General features: G+C 48.2%; 2 protein-coding genes across 2 annotated transcripts in view; one reads left to right on the top strand and one right to left on the bottom strand.

Annotated features, from left to right (window-relative positions):
• CACNA2D4 (calcium voltage-gated channel auxiliary subunit alpha2delta 4) overlaps positions 1-27,009 on the bottom strand; it is a 129,712-nt gene that overhangs the window by 25,740 nt on the left and 76,963 nt on the right. The gene's annotated exons all lie outside the window — the stretch shown is intronic.
• Positions 14,321-26,814, top strand: LRTM2 (leucine rich repeats and transmembrane domains 2). The gene is made up of 6 exons (XM_005144366.3): positions 14,321-14,384; positions 14,875-15,005; positions 16,426-16,590; positions 20,732-21,322; positions 23,304-23,795; positions 26,717-26,814. The coding sequence occupies exons 3-5, from the start codon at positions 16,524-16,526 to the stop codon at positions 23,756-23,758; spliced, it is 1,113 nt and encodes a 370-aa protein (XP_005144423.1). The 5' UTR covers positions 14,321-14,384; positions 14,875-15,005; positions 16,426-16,523; the 3' UTR covers positions 23,759-23,795; positions 26,717-26,814.

Here is a 27,009-nt window from a genome sequence, read left to right on the forward strand (position 1 = left end):
CAGATGTTTCTGGTCACCCCAGCCTCAACTCCTGCACAGCACAGCATCAGGCGGAAATAAAGTAGGCCAGTGTGAGGAAGGGATTCATTCAAAACCCCACTTGTCTCAAGGGGAGACCACAGCAATTTAGATGGTTCCTAAGCCATTACAAAAGCACAGAAATATGAATGCCATTTGATAGAAAGGTGTTGATTAGAAGCAGTGCTTTGTTACCCAGTCCCAGCCGAGTGAACACTGGGCTAAGCAGAAGTGTGTTTCTTAATGAAGTGCGTCCTAATTTCTTGGCTTAATTTCTCTTCTATTCCCAGCATCATGTTCCTGAAGTAAGGCATAGCTCCACAGGAGAAGAGATAGTGCAGGGTCTCCCTGACAGAATAACCTAGCTGTCCCCGGGTAGGTTGCTTGCAAACACACGTAATAACCAGTGCAGTCGTGCGCAGCCTGGCATGGTGACAGGAGCAACGGGGCTGTGTGTCAACTAGTTGAATCCAAATGCTCTGCGGGAATTACAGCCTCAAGCAGGACCTTGAAATAGAATATAAAGTGCAAGTGAGGGAGAAAAAGAAGCACAGAGAGGGAAAGTTTGAGCCTTTTTTCACAACCACCAATATCGGGTGGATGAAGTGTTGCTGTTTCTACAGATTTCCTCTGAATTAGCAGGACCTTCAAAGGGGAAACAGATCCTTTAAATCTGAATCATGCTGTGTGGGTGCTTTTAAGTTAACAGTATGATCTGATGCTCTAATTCAGATGGGTATGAATTAAAACTGGAGTATGCAATGGTATATTTTCTTGCAGCATGTACAGAGACCCTGGCACCTGGCATCAGTTCTGCCTTTTATATCAGTGTCCTTATCACATTCCCACTGCTATTCCATCTTACAAAATCCCGTGTATCACAAGTGCATTTATTATCCAGCTCTCCGTGCTGTAGACTGAATCTGACTGCCTGTACGTGAGGAAAGGAACGATTTTGTAGAGCTGCCTTGCCCTAAGCTTTGCAGAACACAAACCAGACAAGACAAATGTAAACAAAGGAGGAAGGATGGGGTTGAGTCCAGCTCAGGTGAAGATTCATCAGCTTCAGCGGGGCTATTGCAGGCATGGTTTGGCTTGGTGCCCCTGCTGACAAACCGGCAGCCCATGACAGAAGGCAAATGGTGCTGTTGCTGCTGAGTCCGATGAGGCCCACGCATCCGATTTGGTATGTAGCTTTAAATAAATTCATCATTTTCCTTTAACACCATCTCAGGAAAAACTTATTCCCCTTATTACAGCAGATCACATCAATGGGACTGAGCATTACTCAGGACATGGAGTTTTTATGAGACCTCAAGAGGAGTTGACACCTACATAACTAACCTTACAATGCAGAGGCTTCCTCAGTGGCTCATGTTTTTCCAGTGGGAATAACTAGCCTTAAACTGTTCTTCAAGGTGAGCTTAGCCCCTGATTGTGAATTCTTGTGTCTGCCCAGGAAGCATGATACCATGTACCAAACTTGGACAGAGTTGCCTGCAACATGAAGAAGGATAGCTCGTGGAGGCTTATGCTGGTGGCTGGTGGCAGGGGCAGAAAGTAAAGTCTCCCAGCTCTCTTTTTCTTCTTTCCCTATCACTCACAGCTACGTCTAACCTTTCCGTGCCATCTGTCACCAATCCTTGTCCTTTGGATGCAATCTCTGTGGACCTAACCTCTCTGTAGGGCTTGAGCTTACACATCTTCTCTGCATTAGCCCTTCCTTTTCTTCCCAGTGGTCCAGTACACATTTCTAGCTATTCCTCATGGAGCAGCGATGAGCACTACTCTCCTCCTCACATCATGGCACAGTTCGAAGAGGTCATTGAAAGCAAAGCTGGGAGCTATTCTGCCTTGCAGCCAGGTTTGTCTGTTTGGATGTACACATTACAGGGTACCTCACTGGAGGTATTGTTCCACACTCCTGCCTGGCACCACCACTCCTTGCCAGTCAGTGGGGATTGGCAGCTCATGGCAAGAGATGTGAGAAACTTCCACACATTCAGGTGACCTGAGGAAAACATGAGAGCTGAGGGGAAACAGGCCCTGATCATCCTCCCAATGCTAGTAAGAAATAGTTGCCTGGGTGCCTTCAGGCTGTTGGTGGGGCTGGGGAGAAAGAAGGAAACTGGTAATTCATTCAGCCTGAGGCAAGGATGATGCTATAGCTCAGGTGAGGGAGAAAACTGGACTAAACTCCTCTCTGCTTGTTCCAAAGTACAACTGATCATTAATGAGCCTTTTTGCTGTGGTGGAAAAGCATATGCTGCAGCAGTGGGAAGATCAGAAGGCTGCGAAATGATGAGTGGCTCTACTGTGCAGCACAGCAATAACTGCGGAGTCCTCAGAAAGACAGTGGCTGATAGGTTTATTCCTATCACTATGCAAACACCCTGTGCAACTGTAGCATCCCATCAGGGAAATAAAACACAGACCAGCAATGCTGTGCACCTTGCTTAGTTAGTATCACTTGCTTAGTCAGCATGACTTCATGTCGATGAGCTTCCCAGACCTGTGAATGGCTTCCCACCAAACCCAAGCAGTGCCCACTGCATGGATGCTGCTGGCTTTCTCTGGGATCTTGTGCTGCGATTCACTGTGGAGATAAAAGCCTTCTCCTCCACCTGTTCATCCCTCTGTTGAGCATGTCTGCCTCATTAGCTCATCCTCTGCTTGTCTCTCTCTCTGTCTGCCTTCCCTGGCTTCTCTCTTTGATTGTCCATATGCTGTTCTCATAAGGAGCTTTTCCCAAGATTTAACTCTTGGGCCTGCTGCACAACATAAAGGCATAAGAATCACAAGACCACGTCCTGTAGAGTGCTAATCAAGATTTACCTTATCATTAACAACCTGTCTTCATGGCAGCTGGTCCAGTAGTTAAACCTGTGATTCAAATGGAAGAAGGCACCACAGCAGCAGAGCAGCCCTGCCCATACTGTCCATTTGCATTCCTCATTCTCTGTTTCTGAAATATTCCTTTTTTCCCTCTCAAGCCAGCAGTGGAGCTGCCCCACTCAAAATTTTACTTAAAGTCCCCTAAAAAATTTACTTAAAAAATAACTTCCAGGCAACTTAAAATGAACAGAAAGCTCAAACCAAGGGCAGCCTGTTTACAGTGCTGGACCTGACACAAGAGGCAGTTTGGGCGGATCAGAGAAAGAGTAATTCTTGCAGATACAAGCTACAGAGGTCTTCAGCAAACTGGAGGAAGGCAAGCAAGGGATCTATTTTGTGGGACTGGGGTGGCTGCAGGAGTCCACAGGAGAGCACAGAGGGAAGCCTGAAAGAGGCAGTGGGCTGGATTTGATGGTACCAATAGGCTGTGTCAGGGATGGCAGGGGATGCCTCTGTCACTGCGTGGATGTAACCACACCTCAAGCTGGACATCCAGCTGAGCACGTCTCCCTGCCACATACCAAATGCAGGGGAGTGAACTGCGGGTGCAAACACTCCTCTCTTTCACCCATTCCCCTCATCCCAACTACCCCCTACCAGCACTTCTCCAGTTTTCCCTGATTCCTCAAGGACACAGACACTAGGTCATGCTTCATACAAGGAGGGAAGCATTAAGGCAGCTGCTGGGGATGCTGGCTGTGGCTGGGCAGGATGTGACCAGCCCGTGGTGGGCACCTCTCCGTTAAGTCTGTCAGATGCACTGCCTCCCCCCTCTGTCTCTGAAGCACTGGTGGGAAGGGGGTGCCCTGCTCCCAGGCCCCATGTGTTTTCCCTCACTGCTTCCCGTTCACTGCAGCTGCTCATCTCAGTCCTATACAAACCCCAGGACTCGTCCCTTCTACTTGTGCTTTTCTCTCTCCGTTTATTGTCATCAGCCATTTACCAGGAAGGGGAGAGATGGAGAGAGGGGAGGAGGCGTTCAGCTCGGTGCCTCCTCTCATAACCTGTGCCTGACCAATCTGCCTCCCGAGGGGCTGTGGGGAGCTCCCCCCACCCTGGCATCTCCTTACCCCGTCGTGAGTCCCTTGGCTCCCGCAGAGGGATGGAGGCAAGGGGAGGAGGGGGAGAGAGGGACTGACAGCAACTGGCCTTTCTCCAGGATGGGTTGAGAGACACGAGAATCTCCCGAGCTCCTTCCTGTGGGTATTGTGGAGCAGACCCTGCCTGCCTGGCGGGGTGACTCCTCTGCACTGTCTGTGCGCGCTCCTGTGCGTGTGCTGCTGCCATCGCAGATGTACCCCCAGCTGTCACTTCGCTGCGCGCAGTCGCTCCCTCTCCCGTCTCTCTTTCCTTCTCCCCCTATTTATTATTTACGGAGGATTACAGTTCCTTTCCCACCCTGCCGTCTCGCCGTGAGGTTCCTCTGCCCTCCATGTGTGGCGAGCGGCTGGCTAGGAGGGGCTCCGGACAGCTAGAGTCCATTGAGAGCCCAGCCAGGAACGGAGGCACTTTCTGCTGAATTTGCTCTGGGATTGTACCGGGTTTGCTGACAGAGCTGTCGTTCTCACAGGAGGGTCCAGCCCAGCCGCAGAGAGGTAAGTAAAGACGTCTCTTTTGTATTCCCCACCCCACTCCCCAGCTACGTGAGATCAGTGGAGCTGCCCCCAGGAACCGGCTTCCCTGGGGAGAAGAGTGGTGGTCAGGGGCAGCACTGCCTGCCAGGCGGCACAGTGCAGGAGTCCCGGTTGTGCGAGGCTGGCAGGCAGCGGTCTTCCCGATAAGGCAGAACGACAACCCTGCCGCAGAGGCTGCTGGTACTGGCTTCAGTCCGGTTTCAGTGCGGGCAGCCGGGAGCAACTTCTCCCAGCTGTGAATGGCACCAGCTCAGGTGCAGCTTTGAGGCTTGGTCCTGTGGCCACTGGGTACCGGGCATCTCCCCTGAGCCTCGGCTTTTGTTCCCCCTCCTTATGTCTGTGAGAGGGGTGAGCATATGAGCTGCCGCTCAACTGACCCGTGGTGGCTTTGCTGGGCATCATTTCGGTCTCAGCTGTCTTAGTAAGAACAACCTAAAATGGAGAAGCGAGGATCAAAACTGAACAGGTCTAGCACTCAGCACCCAGCTTTAGGATTGAGAGGGGGTCTTTATGTGTGTATGAGCATGTACAGTTTCACACACAAAGCTCACAGACACAACCACAGGATATGAAGTGAAGGATGCCATATCACAAGTAGACCCAAAAATAAGACCCAAGTTGCATCTGGCATCCCTGCAGGCTGACCCTGCGATTTCTGAACTTTTGGGTAGAAAGCACAGCACTGAGGGTGGGGGTGAAAAAGCACAGAGAAACTTCACAGCCTTTTCCAGTGCTGCCTGGGAGGAAAGTGGGAGAATGAGGTCCTGAATGAGTTGATGTGAAGCCCCCTATGCATAAGGGTATATATGTGTTAGTATGTGTGTGCATCTATACACGTGTGCATATATACACATGCACAGACACGTGCACACATACTTCCCATACAGGGCATTCTGCCTGCCCCCCCCTTCTCCCTCTGCCTGCCCAGTTTATTACTGCCACTGCATCTCATGCTAAGTAAGAGAGACATGTAAAAGCCGAGCTTTCCTGGTCTGGGGAGAGAGGATGTTTGGAGATGTTACTCCAACCAGGTCATGGCTGAGCCGGGCCCTAGGCCCACCGTGTGGAATGTCAGGTAGCCTGAATGTGCCACATCCAGAGCATCCCTGATGGCAACTACAGGGTCCAGCACTGCTCTACTCACAGTGCCTCATCTGCCACCTAAGGATGGAGGGAGAAATGAAGATCTCATCTGGGGAAGGGCTGGAGCAGCTGCTATTGCAGGGTTTAAAGAAGGAAACCCTTAAAAAACTGGGGAATCCTTAAAGGCACACAGGGACCTGTCACGAAGCATGGGGCATTTCTAGCAGTGAGGAGGGGGGTGCCTTTGCAGAATTGCAGACCATTTTTCTGCTGATCTTTATTGCTCAGGTCTGTTGGGGGTGGGGGGTGGATCTTCCTCTAACTGCTGTTGGCAAACAACATTTGCAAGGGAATTATTCCACATGAGTGGAAGGCTTGCGGGAGTTGTCTCCCTGTCAGACATCAGTGCAGCCTCTGTTAGTGTATCTTGCCCAGCTGGAGGAATTATGGTAAATCCTGAGCAAAGGGGCTGTTTGCAAAGAGAAAGGGGGGAAGCCTTCTTATGTAATTTTTATGCCAGATCATAGCTTTACCCTTGCCTTCAGCAAAGTGAATTCCACATGCTAGCAAGGTGCTTGGATATCTTCATCAGCTACTCCAGCTTCCTGCCCTTTCTCTGGCTTTTCTAAGCCTGATGCAGAAAGGATTTTCTAGGCTTTTCAGCATCACAGAAGCCTGGTGAAGACCAACCTGCGACTTGATGCAGCAGGAAGGACCAGCAGCAGCACAGGGCCATGAGGATACTTGGACAGGAGCATCCAGTAGAGGCTGGAATAGGATAGTGACAGCCTCAAGCCTGTGAGAGGGCATTTCTGGGCAGTTCTTCAGTGACTCTTCAGAACTTGCCTGTTGCTGATTCAAAAGAGAGCCCAAGCAGTTTCCTTCACTTGCCATGTTTGGTTACAAGCAGCTGCTTACAACACTTGACATCTGTCCCAGCCTGGGTGGCTCAAACAGTAATTCAAATGACCATACTGGGATGCTCCTGGTAATGCTCCAGAGTGCCACACCATTGACACACTGCAGTTCTCAGTGGGAAGTAGCTGGAGTTCTGGGCTGTTTCTGTGTCTGCCACATAGAAACACCTTGTAACACATTCCTTACTCCAGGCTTTACCAAAATGCTGGCTCACAAAAATGCTTTGTGTGGCTGTGGGTATCCTAATAGCAAGAAGAAGTATTTTTTTTCTATAAACCAGTTCAGTTCCAGGCTGGAGAGATGGAAGGTCAAGTTACTTCACCTGTGAGGGGTCGGTTTATGTGGAATACAGTTTTATTCACATCACGAAACCAACCATTTGAAAGTCAGGAGATGTCAGGATTGGGGGCAGCATGCCATCTGCACTGGGTTGCAGCCCTGACTGGTAGGATCACAGGCTGTATTTCCATAAGCTGTCTCATTCAGGGTACCAGCTACATGCTGCTTGGGGAGCGAAGCAAAGGGCTGTTACTGATTTTTTAGTACTGCAAAGTGTGTGCCTGTTTTATTTGTTTACTGCCTGCCATCCAAGCCCTGCAGGCAATACATCGTTATTCATTGTCTTGTGGTGTTCTGAAGATGCTCACTGCTACAGTCGCCTCATAGCTGATGATAGAGAATTTATGCTCCTGATAAGGCAGACAGAATAGTTGTTTTCCTTGCTTTTGAAGGCAAAAAAGACTTTCCCTTTAGCCACGTGGGGAGGGAGCAGCATGTGCATGACTGAAGCCTGGGGTCTCTTGGCTCTTGATGCCATTGAGTTCTCAAGACCATACCAGTTTGCTGGCTAAGCTGCCAGGATTTTGGGAAGCAGCTGCGAATGCTCAGCAGTTCTACAAAATGGCCCCTAGGGTCTCATGTTGGGCACCCGCAAAATTAGGAATGGACAAACTGTGGCTACGTGCCAAAACTGTGGTTTAATATTTAATGCCGACCACATAAAAATGGCCTTATTTATTACAACAACCTCATTGTTAGCTGAAGCATCGGTGTGCCCTTTGCACTGAGTATGGGTCAGGGTCCTGTGAAAAAAAGAAACGGTACTTTCAGGTAAGTAAAGGCTGTGTTGTAACATGTACATGCAAGTGGCTGAATTAAGGTTGTGCAGGTATTAACTCATATTTAAGTGCTTGGCTTTGCAAGCCGAATGGCGTATTTTATCATATGGCAATTTGGTTTTAAAAATGAAAATGACATCTTCGTGATTCTTCTTTTATGAATGGGAAAACAACAGACTTCCTATTATTTATACACTGCAACACCCCACACCTAACCATAGGAAGGACCAAGACTTAAGTGTACAGCTGATTCATACAAGTCTGAACTTCATGGCTGACTGCAAGCAAAGGCTGCTACTTTAAAGACAGGCCCTGCTATCACACTCCTTTTCACTCCAAGGAGACTGGGAAGTTTCCTTCCCCATGGACCATGCTGTCACACAAGGAATAAAATAGTAGAACCACATACTGAGTCTGGAGATGTTAGAAGCAACTTGGGCTCCCTTTCCACTCCTGCTGAAACTGTCTGCTGCTGGTGCTTCCCAAAGCAGGGCATGCTGCTGCTGTGATTTTGCTGCAAGGTACCTGTTGGTGGTAGAGGGGGCTGAAGGGGGCCCTGCTCCCCACACTACTTGCATTGATTTTGATGGGATACGAATGTTGCCTTCTCTTCTGTGGCTTCAAACCTCCCAGAAAACTAAAGTCACATCAGTTTTGTAGTCCTTCCCCAGCCTCATAAGCTCTGCAGCATGAGGCTGTGATCTGTGTGCTAACCCAGATGCATCCAAGGATCTTGGCTGGTGGTCTGGATTGTGAGAGTGTCACCACAGCTTGTTGAGCTATGGGCAATGTTCCCAGCTTGTAAAGAGTATAAATATGTCCCAGAGAGCCTCAGGCACCCCTGGAGCTTCAGGCCTGGACCCCATGAAGTTTGTGTGGACTTTGCATAGATGTCCCTCTTGGGTACTCTGGGAAGGTGATAGTGGGGTGATGGGGAAGCAGAAGAGAACTGCAGTGACAATCAAGCAGACCTATGCAACTCACTAAGGCAGAAAAAGGTCTTCAGAGTCCGGTATAAATGCACCATGTGTGAATGACGACAGTCAGCCTTTCCTTGGGAGGTTTGCCAGGAGCTCTGTGTGTGCTAGGTCACTGATCCCCTTATGACAAGAGCAGAGAAGATTTAATTCTAGCATGTTGTGCTCTTCCCACACTGCTGTGCATGCATGGATGATCCCTGCCCCTGTGTACATGCCCAGGGCACAGAACTGTGAGGTGAGATGGTAGTGATGTTCTTCCTTTGACCCACTGTTTGTTCTACCTCCTCTCTCTCCTCCTGCTCCACCTGCTGAAGTGGTAAGTCACTACCCTTGCAGCCAATGGTCTCATTCTGAGAGGCTGGCAGCCAGAGAAGCACAGCCAAAGTGCTGGGTGAGGAAGACGGGGAGGAACTCTCTCTCTCTCAGCAGATTAGGTGGCAGCAGTTCTCCATCATGTTGGCTTCTCCACCAGAAGCAAAAGTAACAAGAGCTTGGAGTCCTATTTCAGAATAGGTGTATTTCAGAATAGAGGCTATGAAAATAGGCAAAGACATTTCTTGGGCTAATGCAGACATGAATGATGGCAAACAAGCAGGTGTGGGACATTTTCTGTGCACGGGAGCTTGCAGAAGCTCTCCTGATTCTAGGAATAAGGAAGCAAAGAGAGAAAGGCTTATGGCCAAAGTGCCTTGGCTCCTGTAAGATGTGAAGGGATTTCTTGGTATTGACCTGGAAGCCTCTTGATTTGGCAGTCTGGCTGTGCTGTTTGATAGATGTCTGGCCTAGCACTCTGGGGACAGAACTGTGAACTGAGAGCTGTATTGATTAAAATCCCTTATATTTTCCTATCTTGCTGCTAAACTGGTGCACCTCCACCTACTACTCTTTCCATGTAAACATATCTCAGACAGGCTGGCACCTTCCCTCTTACAGATCTGCTGCATCCTTTGACCCTAATAGGAGACCCAGGGAAGGTACTGGGTCAAGCCAAAATTTCTGAGCCCTCATAGAGTCCTCACAAATGTGAGCTTATACATACCCTTCTTCTTGAACAACACCCACTTATGAAAGAGATTACTTTGGGATTCAGAGCACCATACAACTAAGTGCGGAAAATACCTGTGAGTAGGCTGGGGAGGGGAATGAGAATCACAGAGCCAGGATTCTCCTACTAAGATGCCTGGAGCTCTCCCTGGATTGTGCCACTCACCCACACCCCCGGGGGCAGGCCTGTCAGAAGGTTGGGAGCAGCATGTTGTATGAGAGTGAAGAATGCTCGTGGGGTGTAAAGGGGGAACTGGGAGCAGAAGGGTTCCTCCCCCAGACCTGCTGCGTCAGGAGTGGCCGCAGTCCTTCTGTTGAGATGCTGAGTGCAAGGATTAAAGGCCTGAGCTACTACTGACCATGGGATTAACCCCTGTAGGAAATTAAAGTTGTAGAGAAGGCTCTTCACTCCACAGCTGAGAGAAAAACTGGGATCTGGATTAGAATTGGCAGGGCTGGTGACAAGCCACCACCCACAGCCAACTGTTCCTGGCTGGATCAGAAAATGTTATCTCAGCCTTCATGTAGAACCCCCCTCCACATCTCACTCGGTTACCAATTTTTGCCAACAGTGTGAGAAGAATAAAAACATCACTCTGTGACAAGAAAAAGAGAAGGAAACTGGGTAGCCAGCTCACGTGTCCCTCCTCTGAGCCCCTCTCCCACTCCCTCACACGCTTCCCATCTCAGCTGCCTCCATTTTGCATGGAGGAAACATGCACGTGGTCTGTTGCATTCAATAACACTCGGAGAAGATGCTGGCACACACATGGCTGGATTTCTTCCTGTCAACTGCCCCCTCAGCTCTCCTCCTGCTGCTGCTCTGGGCCTCCTCCGTATGTCACACTCTCACTGCACTGGGACTTTCCTGTCACTCCCGTGCTAGATATCCCAGTCTCCACACCTGCTTCCACAACTTCCCAAGGAATCCCACTTCTGCACAGCAATCTGGGTCTTTCCCATCAGTGATATCCACCCTGGCTCCCCTTCACCAGCTCTGTGTTTCTCAGAGGGTTTGATGATGCCTGATGCCCTTGGTATTTCCAGCCCCTCCAACATCTCCCAGTCTCATTATTGTGCATTGGTCAGGCTTGGAATGCAAATAATGTTTCCCAGCTAAGGTACAGGATGAAGAATCAAGAAAGCTGGCTTCTCTCCTGATTTAGCCACAGGCCTGTCAGGAAACTTTGGGAAAGCCCAGCCAAATCTCCTTTATTCTGTGTTACTTTGGAAAGCACTACAAATCATCTCTGCTGGACAGGAGAGCGTTTAGAAGCCCAAGTGATCCAGTCCAAGCACTGCACTTGATGACTTCAAAAATCCTGAGTGAGGAACTAATGTGAGCTCTTGAAGAAATATGAAAAGCTAGGCAGCTCAAATTTCAGCCAGCCAAACTCAGCAGCAATTTTTACCTCTATGACAGTTTACCCCTCCATAAAATGGGAATAAAGCTGATTTTTCTTAGAGGGGGCTTGGAAAGGAAACAATCTTTTAACAACAATCACATTTGCATTTCAGAGATGCCTACACATTGTTCTTCCAAAGATCAGAAGCTTTTTGACCTCTTCACATCCCAGTGAACAGGGTGAGGTTTTATTCAGGAATGTGGCAGTCTCTTACAATACAAAGTGGGTTTTGCACACTTTCTACTTTACAGCTTTCTGTGTGAGGTGCTTTGCTTAGCTGAGATTGATCACTGCAAGTCAGATGGCATCATTTCTCCTGCAGCCGAGCTTCTAGTATGAATTTAAAATGTGCTTGCACTGATTGTGACAGCACAACACTAATGAATCTTGAACATTCATGTTAATAAATCAGCAACTGCTGGAAATGAAGCCCCCAGCTATTTAGCTTAGAAGCTCACTGGGACATGGACACATGCTGCATGTTTCTACAGTTCTGCTGAGCTTGGCTAACAGCTCTGGGTGCTTCTGCAGTCCAGTTAGACCACAAATGAGGAGCTGCCACTGACACAATGGGACCTCTCAAGATCAATAATTTGCACAACTGACTTAGGTCTCCTGGGGGACCAAGAACAGCCCAAGATCATCTCTATGCCACCTAAGCCCATTTGTGGTACTGTCAGGAGCATGATTCCCCACTAGGAGTCATCAGCCAGGTTACTTCATGAATTTCCAATTGCTGTAATCAGACCACATGGCTGATGTGTCTCCATGCCCTCTGTGACTCTTGTCCCCCAAAGGGCTCATGAAGAAACAGACACAGAACAGCATGCTTTAGTCACTGGGTGCAGCGGTACCACTATCCCCCTCTGTTATGGGGTGATGGTAATAAAACAGGAATCCTAAAAGCAACAAGGAAATGGGAGGGGAGAAAGGTAATATCCTTGAAGAGTCCTCCATGCCCTCCATCACCCTGCTGCTTTTCTGGTAAAGGCTAAAGCAATGCAGAATTGGAAAGGGAAAAAGGACTTTGCCAACATTCTGCAAGGAGAGTGTGGGGGAGGGATGAATGTCTGCGTGTACTTCCTGACAATTTATCACTGGCATCTGTTGCAGCCTCTGTTACCTACCCTTTTGTAATATAGGTCACCCACATGCCCTGCCAATGCTCATAAGCCAGGCTGTTAACGGAGTCTGATCTCCTGAGCCATGATCCAAGGGCTAGTGCCAAGTACTCGGAGAGATAATCAGAGACAGAGGTTGCTGGGCTCTGTTTTTGACCATGGTTCATCCTAGTGACACAGTCACCTGTCTCTCTAGCCTCAGTGTCCCCATCTGGAAAATGGGATACCTTTATCCACCAACCTAGACAGAGGCACTATAGGCTATGACCCCAGCCTTCCTTCTGGAGGTCATTACATACAAAATAATACCACCTACAACTACAGTAAGAGCCATTTCTACAGCAGATGAAAGGTGCCACAGAATTGGTGTTACTAAAGCAGTATGTGGATGCAGTAAACCAAAACCCTCCCCACCCTCATAGCATGATCCTTGGGACCTCATTTATGAAAGCTAAGGCTTTAGATTGTCACTGCAAACGTTACTAGTGCCTGGGCAGGGAGAATGGAAACACAAGACAGGGATAGTGGCTGCTGTAGCTTTTATGCCCTGGCAAGTGCTGCAGGGTCATTACAATATCCTCCGTCTCCATCCCCCCCTCCTCCTCAGCAGTAAAGTTTCCTGTTCCAGCTAATTAGGGGAATCCTCATTAGAGAGTCCTCTAGAGTCTGACAGCAGGCCAAATGTCCAAGTGGCACTTCAGCTCAGTGTATTTTTGGCCACTGGAGACCATGGGCCAGAAATGGATAATTTCATTCTGTTGCTTTGAGCTGAAACTATAAAAGTCGTCTTCTACTGTCCTATATCAAACAGCAAAAAGAAAAGTCTATCACCAGCCCCACAGGCTACCCTGTTCCTTTCTCCAGAATCTGGAAAAGAGACCTAACTCCAAGCATGTGGAAGAAAGCTCTGGATACCGTGTCCCATGTGACACGGCATTCAGTTGATGTGTTGCTCCAGGGAGAAGGAACTATCTAGTATGCCCAGAAGAAAGACTAATGCCTGATTTGTGGAGCCCTTGAGTGACTTCAGAGTATTCAGAGATGCAGCAATGCTGATCAGCCTTGAGCCCCCAAAACCCAGGCAATGACATGCTAGTTCAGTGCCTCTCCCCTTGGGATGGGAGTGTATGGGGGACACTCCTAGGTCTGGCAGAGTCCTCGCTGCTGGAAAAGCAGCCAGATTTGGTGGTGCTTGGAGAGCCTTGAGGTGTGGGCAGATGCTAGTTGCCCCAGGACTATGGGGTTCCCAATGCTGCATTGGCAGTGAGCACAGCTGGCCTGGTGCTCTGCAGAGCAGAAGGCTTCTCTTGGGCCACAGTAAACAAGCTAATGAAGTCAGAATTCAAGAAAAAACAGAAAGAAAACTCTAAAAAAGAAACTCTGAAATCCTCTCTACCACCTTGCTCTCTCCTGGCTGCAGAATAGTAATTACTAAGGGCCTAATGTGCTTATGGTCAATAGATGTGTGAGAGAAACTGGGGTGTTTCTGGATCCTGGGAATTAAAATTTCTCAATAAACATACTATGTCAAGGTATAAATGCAGAAGCTCATTGCTCCTTGTACTTCGGCAGCCAGGAGCCTCTACCTGTTCCGAATCTACTGCGCTGCCACCTGAGCATGTGCTATGCATGGAGAAGCAGGCAGTTCTGTGCAAGACGTGGATGTTGATAAATTTAGGCTACAGAAGAGACCCCAGTACATGTGCATGCTCAACTGTGCACACATTTGTAAACCTAAGTTAGACTGGTGACTATATCTGCATACATACATGAAGATAGTTGCGTTTAAGTCTTAGAAACATGTGTATGAGTGCACAAAGGGTGGCTGCTATCTGTGTGGGGCAGGAGTGATGTGTTTATGTGACATGCTTTTAAAATTATCTTGGGTTTATCAAGGCGCCTCCATCTTTGTGCATGTTGCAGCACAGGAGACAGCAGTAAAGCCTAAACAGGTGTTAATCACTATGCACTGTAATAAATTCTAAACATAGGGAAAGGGCTTATTTATACACGGCTGCTCCTCCCACCCTGCACTCTGTGCTTGAGCCTTGGCGCTGCCTCAGAGAAAGAGGCGCCCGTGAGGTGCCAGAAATGACTGCAAGATCTGGACTTGCCCTGGCAGAGCAGGAGCTAGGGGTAGAAACCCTGACCCCATCCTCACACCTGGGTATGCCTATCCTGCTTTCAGCCCCTAAATGTTGCCGGGGGCCGGGTTAGAGGGCCGGATTGCACAGAGGAGCGAGACGGGTTGGGGAGACACCAGCCCCTGGCATAATAAGCAGGGACCTGGGCTGAGGGGAGACCACGGAGGGAAGCCGTGTCACGAACCACCTAAGGAAGCTGTTTTTTTCTTTTAAAAGAAAAGAAAGGCTTAGCCCCCCTGACTGGAGCTGAGCCAGCTGATACAGATGGGGTGTTACAAAACAGAGCCAAAAGGCAAGAGCGCAAGGAACAGAGCTATCTATAACCCTGACAAAGTTAGATGGAGTGAAGGTGGGGAAGAGGGAAAGGCAGTGTGGCAGGCAGCCCCTGATGCTGACAGTGAGGACTCGATCATTCGGCAATGGGATTTGGAGCTGATCGGCTCCCGCTATCCAGCAGGCAGATAAGGCTCTGTGGCTGTCAGCTTAACTCTGCCGTTTATTCCTGTGCTGTAGGGAGTTAAATAGAGCACACGGAAAGCCTGCTGCCGGGAGTGAAAGTCAAGGAGGGAGAGGAAAGGAAGAGGCAGTAACTGGGCAGTGCCTGGGGAGTCGGGTGGAAGTGGCTGTGGGCAGAACCCCTCCAGGTAAGTGATTGTGGCTTTTCATCCTTGTTGCTACTGATGGGGACAGGAGACTTCAGGGGTGGCATTTAGGATGGAGACATTGATATGGGGGAGGCTGAAAGTCTCCTTCTCAGCCAGGGTGAATGCAAGCAGTGAATGGGGACAGCTATTTGCTGTGGCTTCTCCTTCAGTGGGGACTGCAGGGAAAGGGCTCAAGCTCAGTTTGGGGAGTGGTGGGCTGCAGCGAGTGGTTTCGGTTCCTTGAGTGGTATTCATCTATTTGGTGCATTGGCATTTGGGTAAATGATCTAAATAGCTCTGCAGAATGTACTAGTGCAGGCACGGAGCCTGCTCATCTTTCTCATCAAGATGCTAATTTAAATATTTCCTAGTGGTTTACTTTCCCATATAAAATAAACCATTCCTGGGAGCCTGGGGGAGGGGAAGCAGCTGGCACGTGTGTGGGGAGGGTGTCCCGGTGGGAGTGCTGCACCCAGCTAAAATAACGGCTGTAGATGTTGTCAGAGCCCCTCAGAGGGTGGAGGATTATGTATTTCTGTACCCTGGTTGAAACGTGCCCATCCAACTGCTGCTGTGACTGAGAGCAAGCAGGGGGCAGGAGGGTCCGCGGTGTTTCCCTTTTTCCTGCTTGCCTGTATCCAAAAAGGAAGCGGGAGGGAAGTTGGAACCTGTCGTCAGCTATTGTCAGGGGAGAGTTTATGGTCTTTGGGTTTCTAATTAGTCTGAGCATTTTTCCTTCTCCTAATTAAGATGCAATTCCTCTCTTTTCAACACTCCCACTCTGTCTCCCCTGCCCCAGGTCCTCCCTTCTCCTTTGAGGCTCCCTCACTTGCTCTTTAGCTCCTGCAGTTGCTGCAGTGTGAAATCCCCAAGCTGAAGCTGTGCTCTGCTCAGCCCCGCTCCAGCCACCACATCCATTTTGCCTTCAAACAGAAAAGAAGTGCTAGTAAGAAATACAGGGCAGTGGAGAAGTGGCTTGGCAGCTGCTGGTACCCAAACCTCGGTGAGCCTGAGCTGTGCACAGGGGAGAGGATGGACAGGTTGTACCACCTGTGTGGAGGCAAGAGGGAGTGAGCTGCAGTCTGCTGCCCTGGCAGGGTCAGCTCAGCAATTCAGCTGGTTAACCTTGATTGTGAGGCTAACGTAGCTAGCATAGAAGGCTACTCAACCACAGGCTTGTCTCTTCAGCACTAAGGTGAATCAGGCTGTATATCTTCACTGTGAGGTTCAAAGTGAATTAACATTGTGCCTTTGCCATGCTGTGCCTCCTGAAACATCCTCCATCTCTCCTCCAAAATGGAGCTTATTCCTTAGAGGCAAAACTCGAGCTGGGGAGGAGAAAGGACAACAGTCAGCCCAGCCCTGTGTCTTGTGCCCAGGCAACTGAGTCTCACCCACTCTTCTGCTCTGCCCCCTCCAGGACCTGGCAGGCAAGATACAAGGTCATTCCTCCTCCCTTTGGGACTGTGTGCCAGGCTGGCTGGTGGATGTGAAGACACGCCGCCGGAGAAGACAACAATGCTGCCTACAACTGCTGGCCACAGGTGGAGGAGCAGGTTCCTCATGAGGTGGCAAGAGGCTTGTTGTAAGTAATGCCTGCTCAGGTACTAAGTACAATGATCCTGTTTGTCAAGGGAGTAGAAAGAAAATAGGTCACATCAGGGTTAAGAATAGGGGAGAGGGACAGCTAAGAATGGAGATGTTTGAACTAATTCCTGATTCCTTTAGAGGCCAGGCTAGGTGGGAAGGAGAGCGAGACTCTAAAGCTGAAGATGGGCTTAAAGTGGGACAGTGAGTGATGATTGCTGAATTCCAGTGGGCATGGCAGGTGAGAAACAGATACCACTACACAAAGAGCCACCCTGAGCATTTCTCAGCTTGGCATCCTGTGAGCTGCAGACCCCTCTCTGTGGTAGGAATATGTACATATATATATATATACATATATATATGCATATATATATACACACAGGCTGCTGGGGAAGGCTCCCAGCGATTTACAGCAGAAGTCATGACAGATTTTAGAAGCGAATGCAGGATACAAATGTAGAATTCTCCTACTGGGCACTGCCACATGCAGTGAAAATCAGGGAGTAAATAAAGAAGATCTCTTTTATATTAAACTGTAAAAGTTCAGCCTGGACATCTTCCCAGTGGACTGGGGCATTTGCTACAGCATCCCTGAGTACAGAGCAGAGATGGCTATGGTGATGTGAGGCTTCTAGGAGTGTACCTGCAGCTCCCAGAAGCATCTGTGGACCACAGCAGAGGAAAGGGAGCACTTAGTATTACATGTTCAGGTGCCAAGCATGTCTCTGGTTTCTCTTGTTCCTGTCCCCCTGATCAAATTTGGGGCTACCACTGTAAGAAGCTGGTGAAATTATTTCCTTCTCCAGAAAACAGTAATCTTTGTAATCCATCTTTACAGACTAGACTGCTGTATAAATTATTTATTATTAATGCTACTGAGTCTTGACTTAATCTGATATACCTAGATCAGCTTTCTGTCACCTACTAGTCACCAAACACCCCACAAAGTAACTTCATCTTCCCCTAACACAAGAACACATGCTACTCATCCTTCCGTAGGGCTGGGATAGTGTCAAGTTCTGTCTATTGTTTCCCTGCCTCTCTTCCCCATAGAGATTCGTCCTAACCAGTGTGATGAATTCCTTGGTCTCAACTCACATACTAGTGGATGCACCTCTTGCAGGGACTGAAAATTAAATCAGACCTTCTCTTCTCTATGATTTTAGTTAAATATTTCCAAGCACACAGAGCAATATATGGGCAACAACGAGACATTTTTGGCACATCCTACATGGCTGCAGAAACTTGGCATAAATCAAATTCTGAGCATAACCGCAGCCAGCTGCCTGAGACTTTGTTTCTACCAGCCGCTGCCAGCATCCATACTGGTGGAACCCCACACCCACCCAGTTGGGGCTGGTGGCGGATAGGCATTTTCAGAGATAAGCCCTGAACAGAATGCCACCTGTATAGCATTACACACAGTCTGCTCTTGCCTTTCTTGGTGTACAAAGCAGCTAAGTGTTATCATCACAGCTGTCAATCTATTATTAATACTGTACTTTTGTTAAGCATCCAGGAAAAGATAGGGTCACTTGAGTGACTCACGGCTCTCTCCCTTCCCCACTCTAGCTCCCATTCTTTTAATTCTCTCGTTACAAGAGCCCATGTATTCCAAATGGAATTAAGTGTCATCCAGCCAGCCAGTACCTGCACTGCACCAGTCCACAGCCTATGATCGGTTTTCATGGCAATCTTTGCTGTTGACCCCCACCTTTGCATGACAAGAAAGCACACAGGTGCTCAAGGTAAAGATTTCTCTTGTATTTCACCATAAGGATCCACAATTATCATTAAAAGAGCACGCAAATTGGCACAGCCTGGGCTGAAGTACACCTGAGATCTTAACTACAGGATAAAAAAGTCTTGAAGGAATTGTGAAACATGGATGAAATACAAAAGACTGTCTTTCTGAACACTCATCCCCTGATCCTTAGTAAAGTCATCACATAATCACAGAATACCAGGTTGGAAGGGACCTCGAGGATCATCTGGTCTAACCTTTTTAAGCAAAGCATGACCTAGACTATACGTCCCAACACTCTGACCAGCCAAACCTTAAATGTGTCCAACACTGGGAATTCACACCTTCCCTGGGGAGATTATTCCAATGACTGATTGTTCTCATTGTGAGAAACATTTCTCTTTCTTCCAATTGGAATCTCCCCAGAAGTAGCTTGTGCCCATGATCCCTCAGCTTTTCCATGGGACTCCTTGTAAAAGAGGAGTCTCCACTTTCTTTGTAGCCGCCCTTTTAATCCTGGAACATGGTGATTAGGTCTCCCCTGAGCCTTCTCTTCTCTAGGCTGAAGAAACCCAGTTCTTTCAGCCTTTCCCCATGTAGCACTCTTCCCAGTCCTTTGATGATCTTTCTGGTCCTGTGTTATATAGCTTAGGATCCAGACTATGTAGTTCTCCTTAAGCTACTGGTCCACAAATCTGCTGATTCTCACAAGGACCATTGGGAACATGAAAAGGTCCCATGCAGGATGACATGGTTTGAGTATGAAGGCAGCATCACTGACAGATGCCAATACAATATAAAAAAATGGGCTATGGGTTAGACTAAATTCTAGAGAGCGGTGTCACAGAAGAGAGGAAGAGCATGGCTGATCCAGGCACAGCTTTTCTAGAAGCTCTCCACTGGCTCCCTCTCCTATGGCACAATTCCTTTGGGGTTAAGAAACAAAACACCTGCTTGCTGGGTCTTTGGAAAAAAACTAAGACAGAAGAATCTGGTTTCCAGACCAGGAAAGAATGGAGGGAAAAGAAATGCTTCCACTTCAGCTACTGTTCACCCCTAAAAGGACTCTACCAGCCCCAAGCAACTGCCTTCTCTGAGGAAAAGTGAGAAAGGGAGAGGACAGGTCATGATGTACAAACAAACATGCTTCAGTTTTAGTCAAATATTCAAACTTCTCACCTTGAAAAGCAGCAAGGGAGCTGAATTTGCTTCCCACATTGATAAACTAATCTCAATTCCACAAAAGGAATTAAGATGAAGGATGCAAATGTTTCACATAGTCTGCTTAAACATAACTCCCACTCCTCCAATGACAGGAGGCACAAAGCTTGCTTCCCTGTTGCTAGAGCGTCTTTACCACAGAAATGAGAGTTTTAAAAGCCACTGGCTCACAAACAGGATTGGTAACTAGTGCCCTGATGCCACTCATGGGATATGGACCCGCATCTGGAATGGTGATCCACAATGGCTCTACAAAATGCTGGTTTGTGCATTATCTGACCGTCCTTTTGGGACAGTGCAGGCAAAAGGGGGTGTGCTAACCTTTTTCCTAACACCCTTTTCTTCAACTACTGACCTACAATTTTCTTCCTCATCTTCATTACTATCAGCAATTTTGGTTAGAGGAGACAGATGTGGGGGTATTGCTGTGGGATTCTGAAACTTTTGAGAGTAATGTCAAGTACCAGGTGTCCCGTGGTTTAGGGTTTCCTTGTTACCTTTTAACAGCTTTATTGGTCATCCCTTTGTAGTGTAATCTGATTCATAAAAAAGTCTTTTGCCACAGGGTCCACACAATACACTGTGGATAGGGAAAGCAAATGATACCCTGATTTAGAGGCTAATTTAGACATGAGCCTGATCTATCACAACGATTAGGATACAAAAAGCACAGGAGCACAACTGAAATGTAGGTTGTTTTGTTTTAATTTTTCATAAAAGCTTCTCATTAACATGTCTATTTCTGTAAAAATAGAGCTTCTTAAATATATACCAGTCCCTTCCCTCTCAACCCTGACCATTTGGAAAGAGCTGTCTTTTATCAGAGGTGAGCCCCCCACCACTCTCTACTCCATTCTCCCCTGACAGGTTCCAGTGCTCTAGTACCTAGCAGCAAATTCTTTTGGGGTGCACCATTTTAACTTCCTCATGAGACTAGAAGGATATTTACTTCTTGCTCATGACAAAAAGACTAAGAGGAAAGTCATGATGACAGGCCTCCAGTAAAGGGACGTAGCTATGAAGAAGCTCATTGCACTGTAGGACACTGCAGCAGAGTCACGCTGTGAGGGTTATATTATAGCCATAGCTGTGGTCAAGGTGACAATTGATGAGGGTGGGAAAGCACTGTTCTAATACATGCACTCTCTCTCCCCTGCTTTTAACCTACCAGTGCTTGGCTGCTGGCTGTCATTGTGTGCTGCCGAGTCCTTCTTTGCTTGTCCTTCCTCCTGCAAGTGTAACAGTGGCAACCTGGAAGTGGACTGTAGTGGCTTGGGCCTCTCCTCCATCCCCTCAGACATCCCCACAAACACCAGGACCTTCCTCTTTCTCAACAACAAACTCAGCATCCTGCCAGGAGCAGTGTTTTCCAACCTCTCTGCTCTACAGAGGCTGGATCTATCCAACAACTTCTTGGACCAGCTCCCTCAGAACATCTTCAGTGACCTGGGGAACCTCACGGAGCTTCAGCTGAGGAACAACAGCATCCGGGCCTTAGACAAGGACCTGCTACAACACACGGCCCTGCTGCGCCAGCTGGACCTCTCCATCAACGGCCTAGCCCAGATACCCTCGGGCATCTTTGACGACCTGCCTGCTCTCCGCTCCCTCTCTCTCAGGTCCAATCGCCTGCAGAGCCTGGACAGGGTGACCTTCGAACCGCTAACCAGCCTGCAGCAACTCCAAGTTGGGGATAACCCCTGGGAATGTGACTGCAACCTCCGAGACTTCAAGCACTGGATGGAGTGGTTCTCCTACCGAGGTAGGTGCTCACACAGCAGGAGCCAAGTACGGAAGTGCGGGTCTTCCATGGAAAGACAGACAAAGGCAGGCAGGGAAGAAACACAAGCAGACACATCTGGTAGGTCAGGCTGACTCAAATGTCAGCTCTTAGCCAAGGAGCATGAGGAACATGCCACAATGCTAAGAAACAATTTAGCACTGCTGCACCTACATATAGCCCCACTGCTACACTGAGAAGTCCCCTGCAGCCCCAGATCTCCTATTTCCTTGTTTTGCTTCCATTCTGAAAGATTTGTTTTTTCTTGGGAGAGAAATAACATAAAATTTTAGGACTGTGAGCTCCCCTCACTCTTTCTGCCTAAAGAGAAGAAATGCTTTTCATGCTTGAAGATAACCATCCCATCCTCTTTCTTAAGCTGGAAGAACTAGAAGCTAGATTTGGCTGTAAAGAATCGGGTTTGCTTTTCAACAAAAAACCCATAGGAAATAGTGCCACTTAGAAAAATACTGCAACTAATATTGGGAAACCCAAAGTAAAGTGCACATGAACAAGTCAGGCCCCAAGTCAGACTGGCTATAAAATCATTTCAAACCAAGCAGTTCTTGACAAGTTTGTTTTTCCAGCTTTTTTCTTGAGATGCGGAAGGCTGGAAAGGTACATATCACTTAGCAGGAAAGCTGATGGGATGACACGCTTTCAGAAGCTGTGACTCAAAGAAAGATGGCACATTATACAGGAATGATGATCGAAGGCCTGACCTTCTGTCACTAGAGCCAGTGAGTAGGAAAGGGTCTCAAATCATGCGGATAGCTGTCACATCTCTGCTGATCACAGCCGTGCTGCAAAGAGATTATCTATGCCTATGGCTACATTGCATTTTGAAGTATGCATTTGTATGAGCAGAATGAAACCAGCATACGAGTGCCACTTTCCTCTTCTTTTTTTCTTGTTGGTTTGTTTTGTTTCTTGACTCTGAAATCACTGAGTCAATGAAAAGCACATGGAGTTAATTTTGTTTTTTTTTCCCCTTACAAAGAAATTGTCCAAACTTGTTCAAACATTTGTTTCAACATCTGTCATTATTTTCACAGAGGGGGGATGGATTAGTTGTTTGGAGATGGGTTTGCTGTTATTTGGAGAAGATACAACCTGGTCCTATCTTTTTGCTTTAATTTCTCCTCATCTAAAATGGTTCTACTGACACTTATATAACTCACTAAACAGTATGAGACTGATTTAATAGATGGTTTCAGAGGGCTTTCATGTCTTGGTCTGAAAGATGTCTAGGAAGATATCACGTACCATGAGCTCTCTACTGTCAAATCCAGCCTAGGCAGAAACATATAAGCCAGCTGCCATGGTTAAAACTGTTCCAGCTGTGGAGGGCTAAGGAACTCAACCTTGAAAAAAGGGAGATTTAGATTGGATATAAGGAAGAAATTTTTTACCATGAGGGTGGTGAGGCACTGAACTGGTTGCCAAAGGAAGCTGTGGATGCCCTTTCCTGGAAGTGTCAAGTCCAGGCTGGACAGGGCCTTAAGCAACCTAGTCAAGTAGAAGGTGTCTCTGCCCATGGCAAAAGGTTGAAACTAGATGATCTTAAGGTCCTTTCCAATCCGAACCATTCTATGTAAAATGTCTCCAAGTTAGGCAAAACAATCATTTTAAAGGATAACACATGTGCTCCTTCTGCCCAGTGCATGGACGTGGAGCCATTCCTCCATCCCTCCACCTTGGACAAGCACTGAGTACCTGGCAGGCTCTTGTGAATACTCTTTCTACTCAGGAGTGCATTCACAGATGAGGGACTGGATTTTATGGCCCCACTGCTATAACTAAGCAGTTCCCCACTTGTTAATCACAATAATGACTTCTGCAGGGCAAATATTTAGCAGACGTGAATAGAGCCATAGGAACTTAATCCACCTGAGGATCTAGCTCTGCTGTCACTGTATGGGGATGAAGCTGTGGTTTACTCCTATTATCTCTATTGGGACAGGTGGGAAAATTGACCAGCTGGCGTGTACCCTGCCCAAAGAGCTGAAAGGGAAGGATATGAGAATGGTGCCCATGGAGATGTTTAACTACTGCTCCCAGTTGGATGATGAAAACAGCTCTACAGTGCTGGACAATACTGGCCCACCCTGCACTAAAGGAAGCCCAACTCCTTCCAAATCTAAATCGGGCCCAGAAACAGAAGTGGAGCCCAGTGTGGGATGCCCTCAGAAACAGCGTTATAGGCCTGTGAGCGTGCGCCGGGCTATAGGCACTGTGATCATTGCAGGGGTGGTTTGCGGCATTGTGTGCATCATGATGGTGGTGGCAGCTGCTTATGGTTGCATCTATGCCTCCCTTATGGCCAAATACCACCGGGAGCTGAAGAAGAGGCAGCCACTCATGGGTGACACAGAAGGTGAACATGAAGAGCAGAAACAAATCTCTTCTGTGGCATGAAACTCTACTAGGAAGGAAGGGACAGCAACGAACAAAGGTACCTGAGAGCAGTCAAGCATGGGGTCCTCCCAAAATACATCTTCCCAGACAGACAGACAGACTGTGCTATTGCTCCACTCACCCAAGTAGTTGCTTCTGGGGGGGCAGGGCACCTGGCTCAATTTCTGTTCCTCTGCCCCAGGCCCATTTTGTGCCCTTTCACCCTTGGGCCCTCTCAGACAAATAAAGTAGAGTCAGACCTCGAGTGCTTGCTGTGCCTCATGACCCTGCACAGACCTTCCCTCACATGCCTGCTGTGGCACCTTCTGGGAACCTGTGCATCCTCTCAGCTTCAGTCCCAAGACATCCTGTATCCGGTCAAGAGCTCTCTGCAGAGAGCAGCTCTGTGAAAGCTTCTGTGAGTAGCAGGACACCAAAAGAGTCCATGCCTTTCTGTTAGGGTCACTGCTGTTGTGTGACAGTAAGTTGCTGCTCACCCTACAAGTCAGTGCTGCTGAGAGCACACCAGAAAGGACAGAGGGCTCCTAGAGGATGACAACAGTCAGGGGGAAGTTTCTCTTCTTGCTTTTAAAGGTGGAAAGATACCTGTATCACTCCAACACATTGCCTGGGAGCACAGTGGCCCTCTTTTTCTCCTGGCCAGGTTCAAATCTCCAAGCTGGCACACATACCATCTGCTATAGGTACGCAGATACAGACCTGTCCTGCACACACACACTGTCTCATTCTGATCCCAACACATACACACAGTTGGCCCCAGCTCCAGACATCCAGGTACCCCGCCTGTGCATGCAGAGCCACATGTGTCCATATTGATCTATCCTCTGTGTGCAACCATGAATACATTCAGCCACTTTACTCTCACCATAACAGTGCATAGCATCTTCTGCTTCAGACAAAATACATGCACCCTGCCACTGAGGAGCTAACAGAAACATCTCAGTCATAATGCAGAGCCAGTGGGAATGGGCAGGATAAGATGGAGAGAAACAGTTATCAAGGTTACAGCATGAGTCTGTGGAAACAAGTACACAACATGAAAAATATTTGGTGTGTTCTTCTTACCTATTTTATGTTTTCTATGATAAATGGAGACCATAAGGATATGAAGACTCCATTTGGAAATGTCTTATTGATAGAGCAGAAGTGGGCCATCAGGAAAGACTAAGGGAGGAGGTGGCTTACCAGACTTGGTTGTGTAAACTATGTTGAGGAGTAGTGTGAGCCTAGGGGAAGGTGGTGGGGGAAGAAGGCACACAACCCAAAAGAGGCAAGCATGGTGTATGGAGTAGGGTTATGTGGCTGGGGTGACTGAAGAGAGGGGCATGATTCTGGAAGGTCTTGAAGTGAAGGCTGAAACCTGGACCACAGTACGACACAGATGGGAGAGCCCAGGAAGGGTTCTGCATGGTCCAATACAGCCCACGTATGCTCCCCTCACCATCATGCCATCCACCGCTGCACATGAGTGTGCATACACACACAACTGTACACACTGCCACTGTCACATAGGGTGACTTCCCCCAACCAGATTTTAAAGCCCTCAGACTGCAGTGCCTCCTGTTAGTCTCAGCTCTTTCCAACCTGACAGGAAAAAAAATGAAAAAAGTGAGAGGGGAAAAAAAAATGAAAGGAACTCAACATAAGGACTCATTTTGTATCACTGGAAGTGGGATAAAATGCTGTCTCCAGGGGAGAGCGCACATTGCCATGGTAACCTGCTCTAACCCATCGCAGTGGGTATTCCTGAGCAAGGAAGATGACACCGGAGGTCATGCATCCGCAGTGCCTGTGAATGGTGTGATCCCTGCTGCCATCAGGAAACAAGCTGGCAGCCAGCCCAGCTTTGCAGGGTGTTTCGCTAGCAACCTGTGTTCAGAGCCCAGCACGCACACTGCAGGTGGACACTGCCAGGGCATCTCACCTCTTTTCTGTGCTCCAGCTGGATCCTCATGACTTCAGACATCTCACAGCCCTCCTGCTCATGGCTGCTGGATCCCTGTGGAAGTGATGCACACTGGCTCCTCACTCCCTTCTGGTCCAAAACAGGTGTTTGTACTGACCCATGGGTACACAGTGCCAAGTCTTTAATCAAAGCCTGGAGTGGCAAAATCCCTCCTGACCTACCCAGGGCCACCAAAGGCAAAACGATAGGATGCTTTGGACTGTTCTAGCATGACTTCCCTTTGACACAGAGATGCATGGGACTGGGAAAAATGTTCTTCAGGAAGCAGAAGACCAGGCTGCCCTGAAAGAATGACTGGGAGAAGCAGTCCACCCACAAGTGTGCACACACATTCTACCCCCACTCCCAGCACCCTGCTTTTGGGAAGAGGAGGAGGGGGGCTGGCAAGATGTGAGGAGGAAGGACACTTCCCCCATGTACTGTATAGCCACTCCAACCATCCCATCTGCTGCAACCGTAGCCCGCTCTGAAGGGCAGAACTAGTGCACTGCAGACTCCATATGCGTGTTACTGCTGCTCCACATTCCCAGCAAGCCAGGACTAGACTCTGCTTGCTGGATCCAAACCTCTCCCCAGCCTCCCTCTCAGGGGAGCTTCTCCCTTTACCATACTGGACTCCGCAATCATACTTGAAATGGGACTTGAGTCAGAGCGGTATATTTATAGATCTATATTTTACTTGCATCAAATAATGGTGAAATATTGCACAGAACAAATGGGACCTATGTATGTATGTGTGTGTGTGAGTGAGCAAGACAGTGAGGCAGAGATAGTTCGTAAGGGGTCAGACTAGAGGTAAAATAAATGGGAGTGAGGCAGAGGACAATGCAAGGGTTGGGGGGCTGAAATCCTCTTTCCCTGCACCTTCTCTGTGACCTCCTCCTGCCCTGACCAATTTTTCTTTGTTGCTAATAATATTTTCTATACGCTGTGTTGTGGGGCTGATGGTGACCTTGCCCATCCTTTCCTCTTTTTTTTATTCATTTATAAAGCAGAAAGTCTGGATTCATCTCAACCCTAGAAAATGAAATGCTATATTTAGAAACCCACCCAGGAAAGGAGAAGACAGGATAGGGAAGAGAAGAGGGCTGCTGAGAAACATGAAGGCTGGCTGTTATGGGGAGTCCCACTGGAAATCAAATACTGTGCTTGGAAGAACAAGGACCTGTCCTCTTTCATGCATAGCAGGATAACAGCATTCACTGGGAAAAGTCCTCTTTATACCACTATTTGTAAACAGGCTCTTACTCTGCTCCCTAGCACACCTGGAAAACAGGCTGCCCTG

This window comes from Melopsittacus undulatus, chromosome 5, assembly GCF_012275295.1.
Source record: "Melopsittacus undulatus isolate bMelUnd1 chromosome 5, bMelUnd1.mat.Z, whole genome shotgun sequence".
Classification (NCBI taxonomy): domain Eukaryota; kingdom Metazoa; phylum Chordata; class Aves; order Psittaciformes; family Psittaculidae; genus Melopsittacus; species Melopsittacus undulatus.

Coding starts and splice junctions, on each gene's coding strand:
- LRTM2 (XM_005144366.3), top strand. CDS start 16,524: ATGCTGCCTACAACTGCTGGCCACAGGTGGAGGAGCAGGTTCCTCATG. Junction 16,591..20,731: donor GAGGTGGCAAGAGGCTTGTT/GTAAGTAATGCC, acceptor TTAACCTACCAG/TGCTTGGCTGCTGGCTGTCA. Junction 21,323..23,303: donor GGAGTGGTTCTCCTACCGAG/GTAGGTGCTCAC, acceptor CTATTGGGACAG/GTGGGAAAATTGACCAGCTG.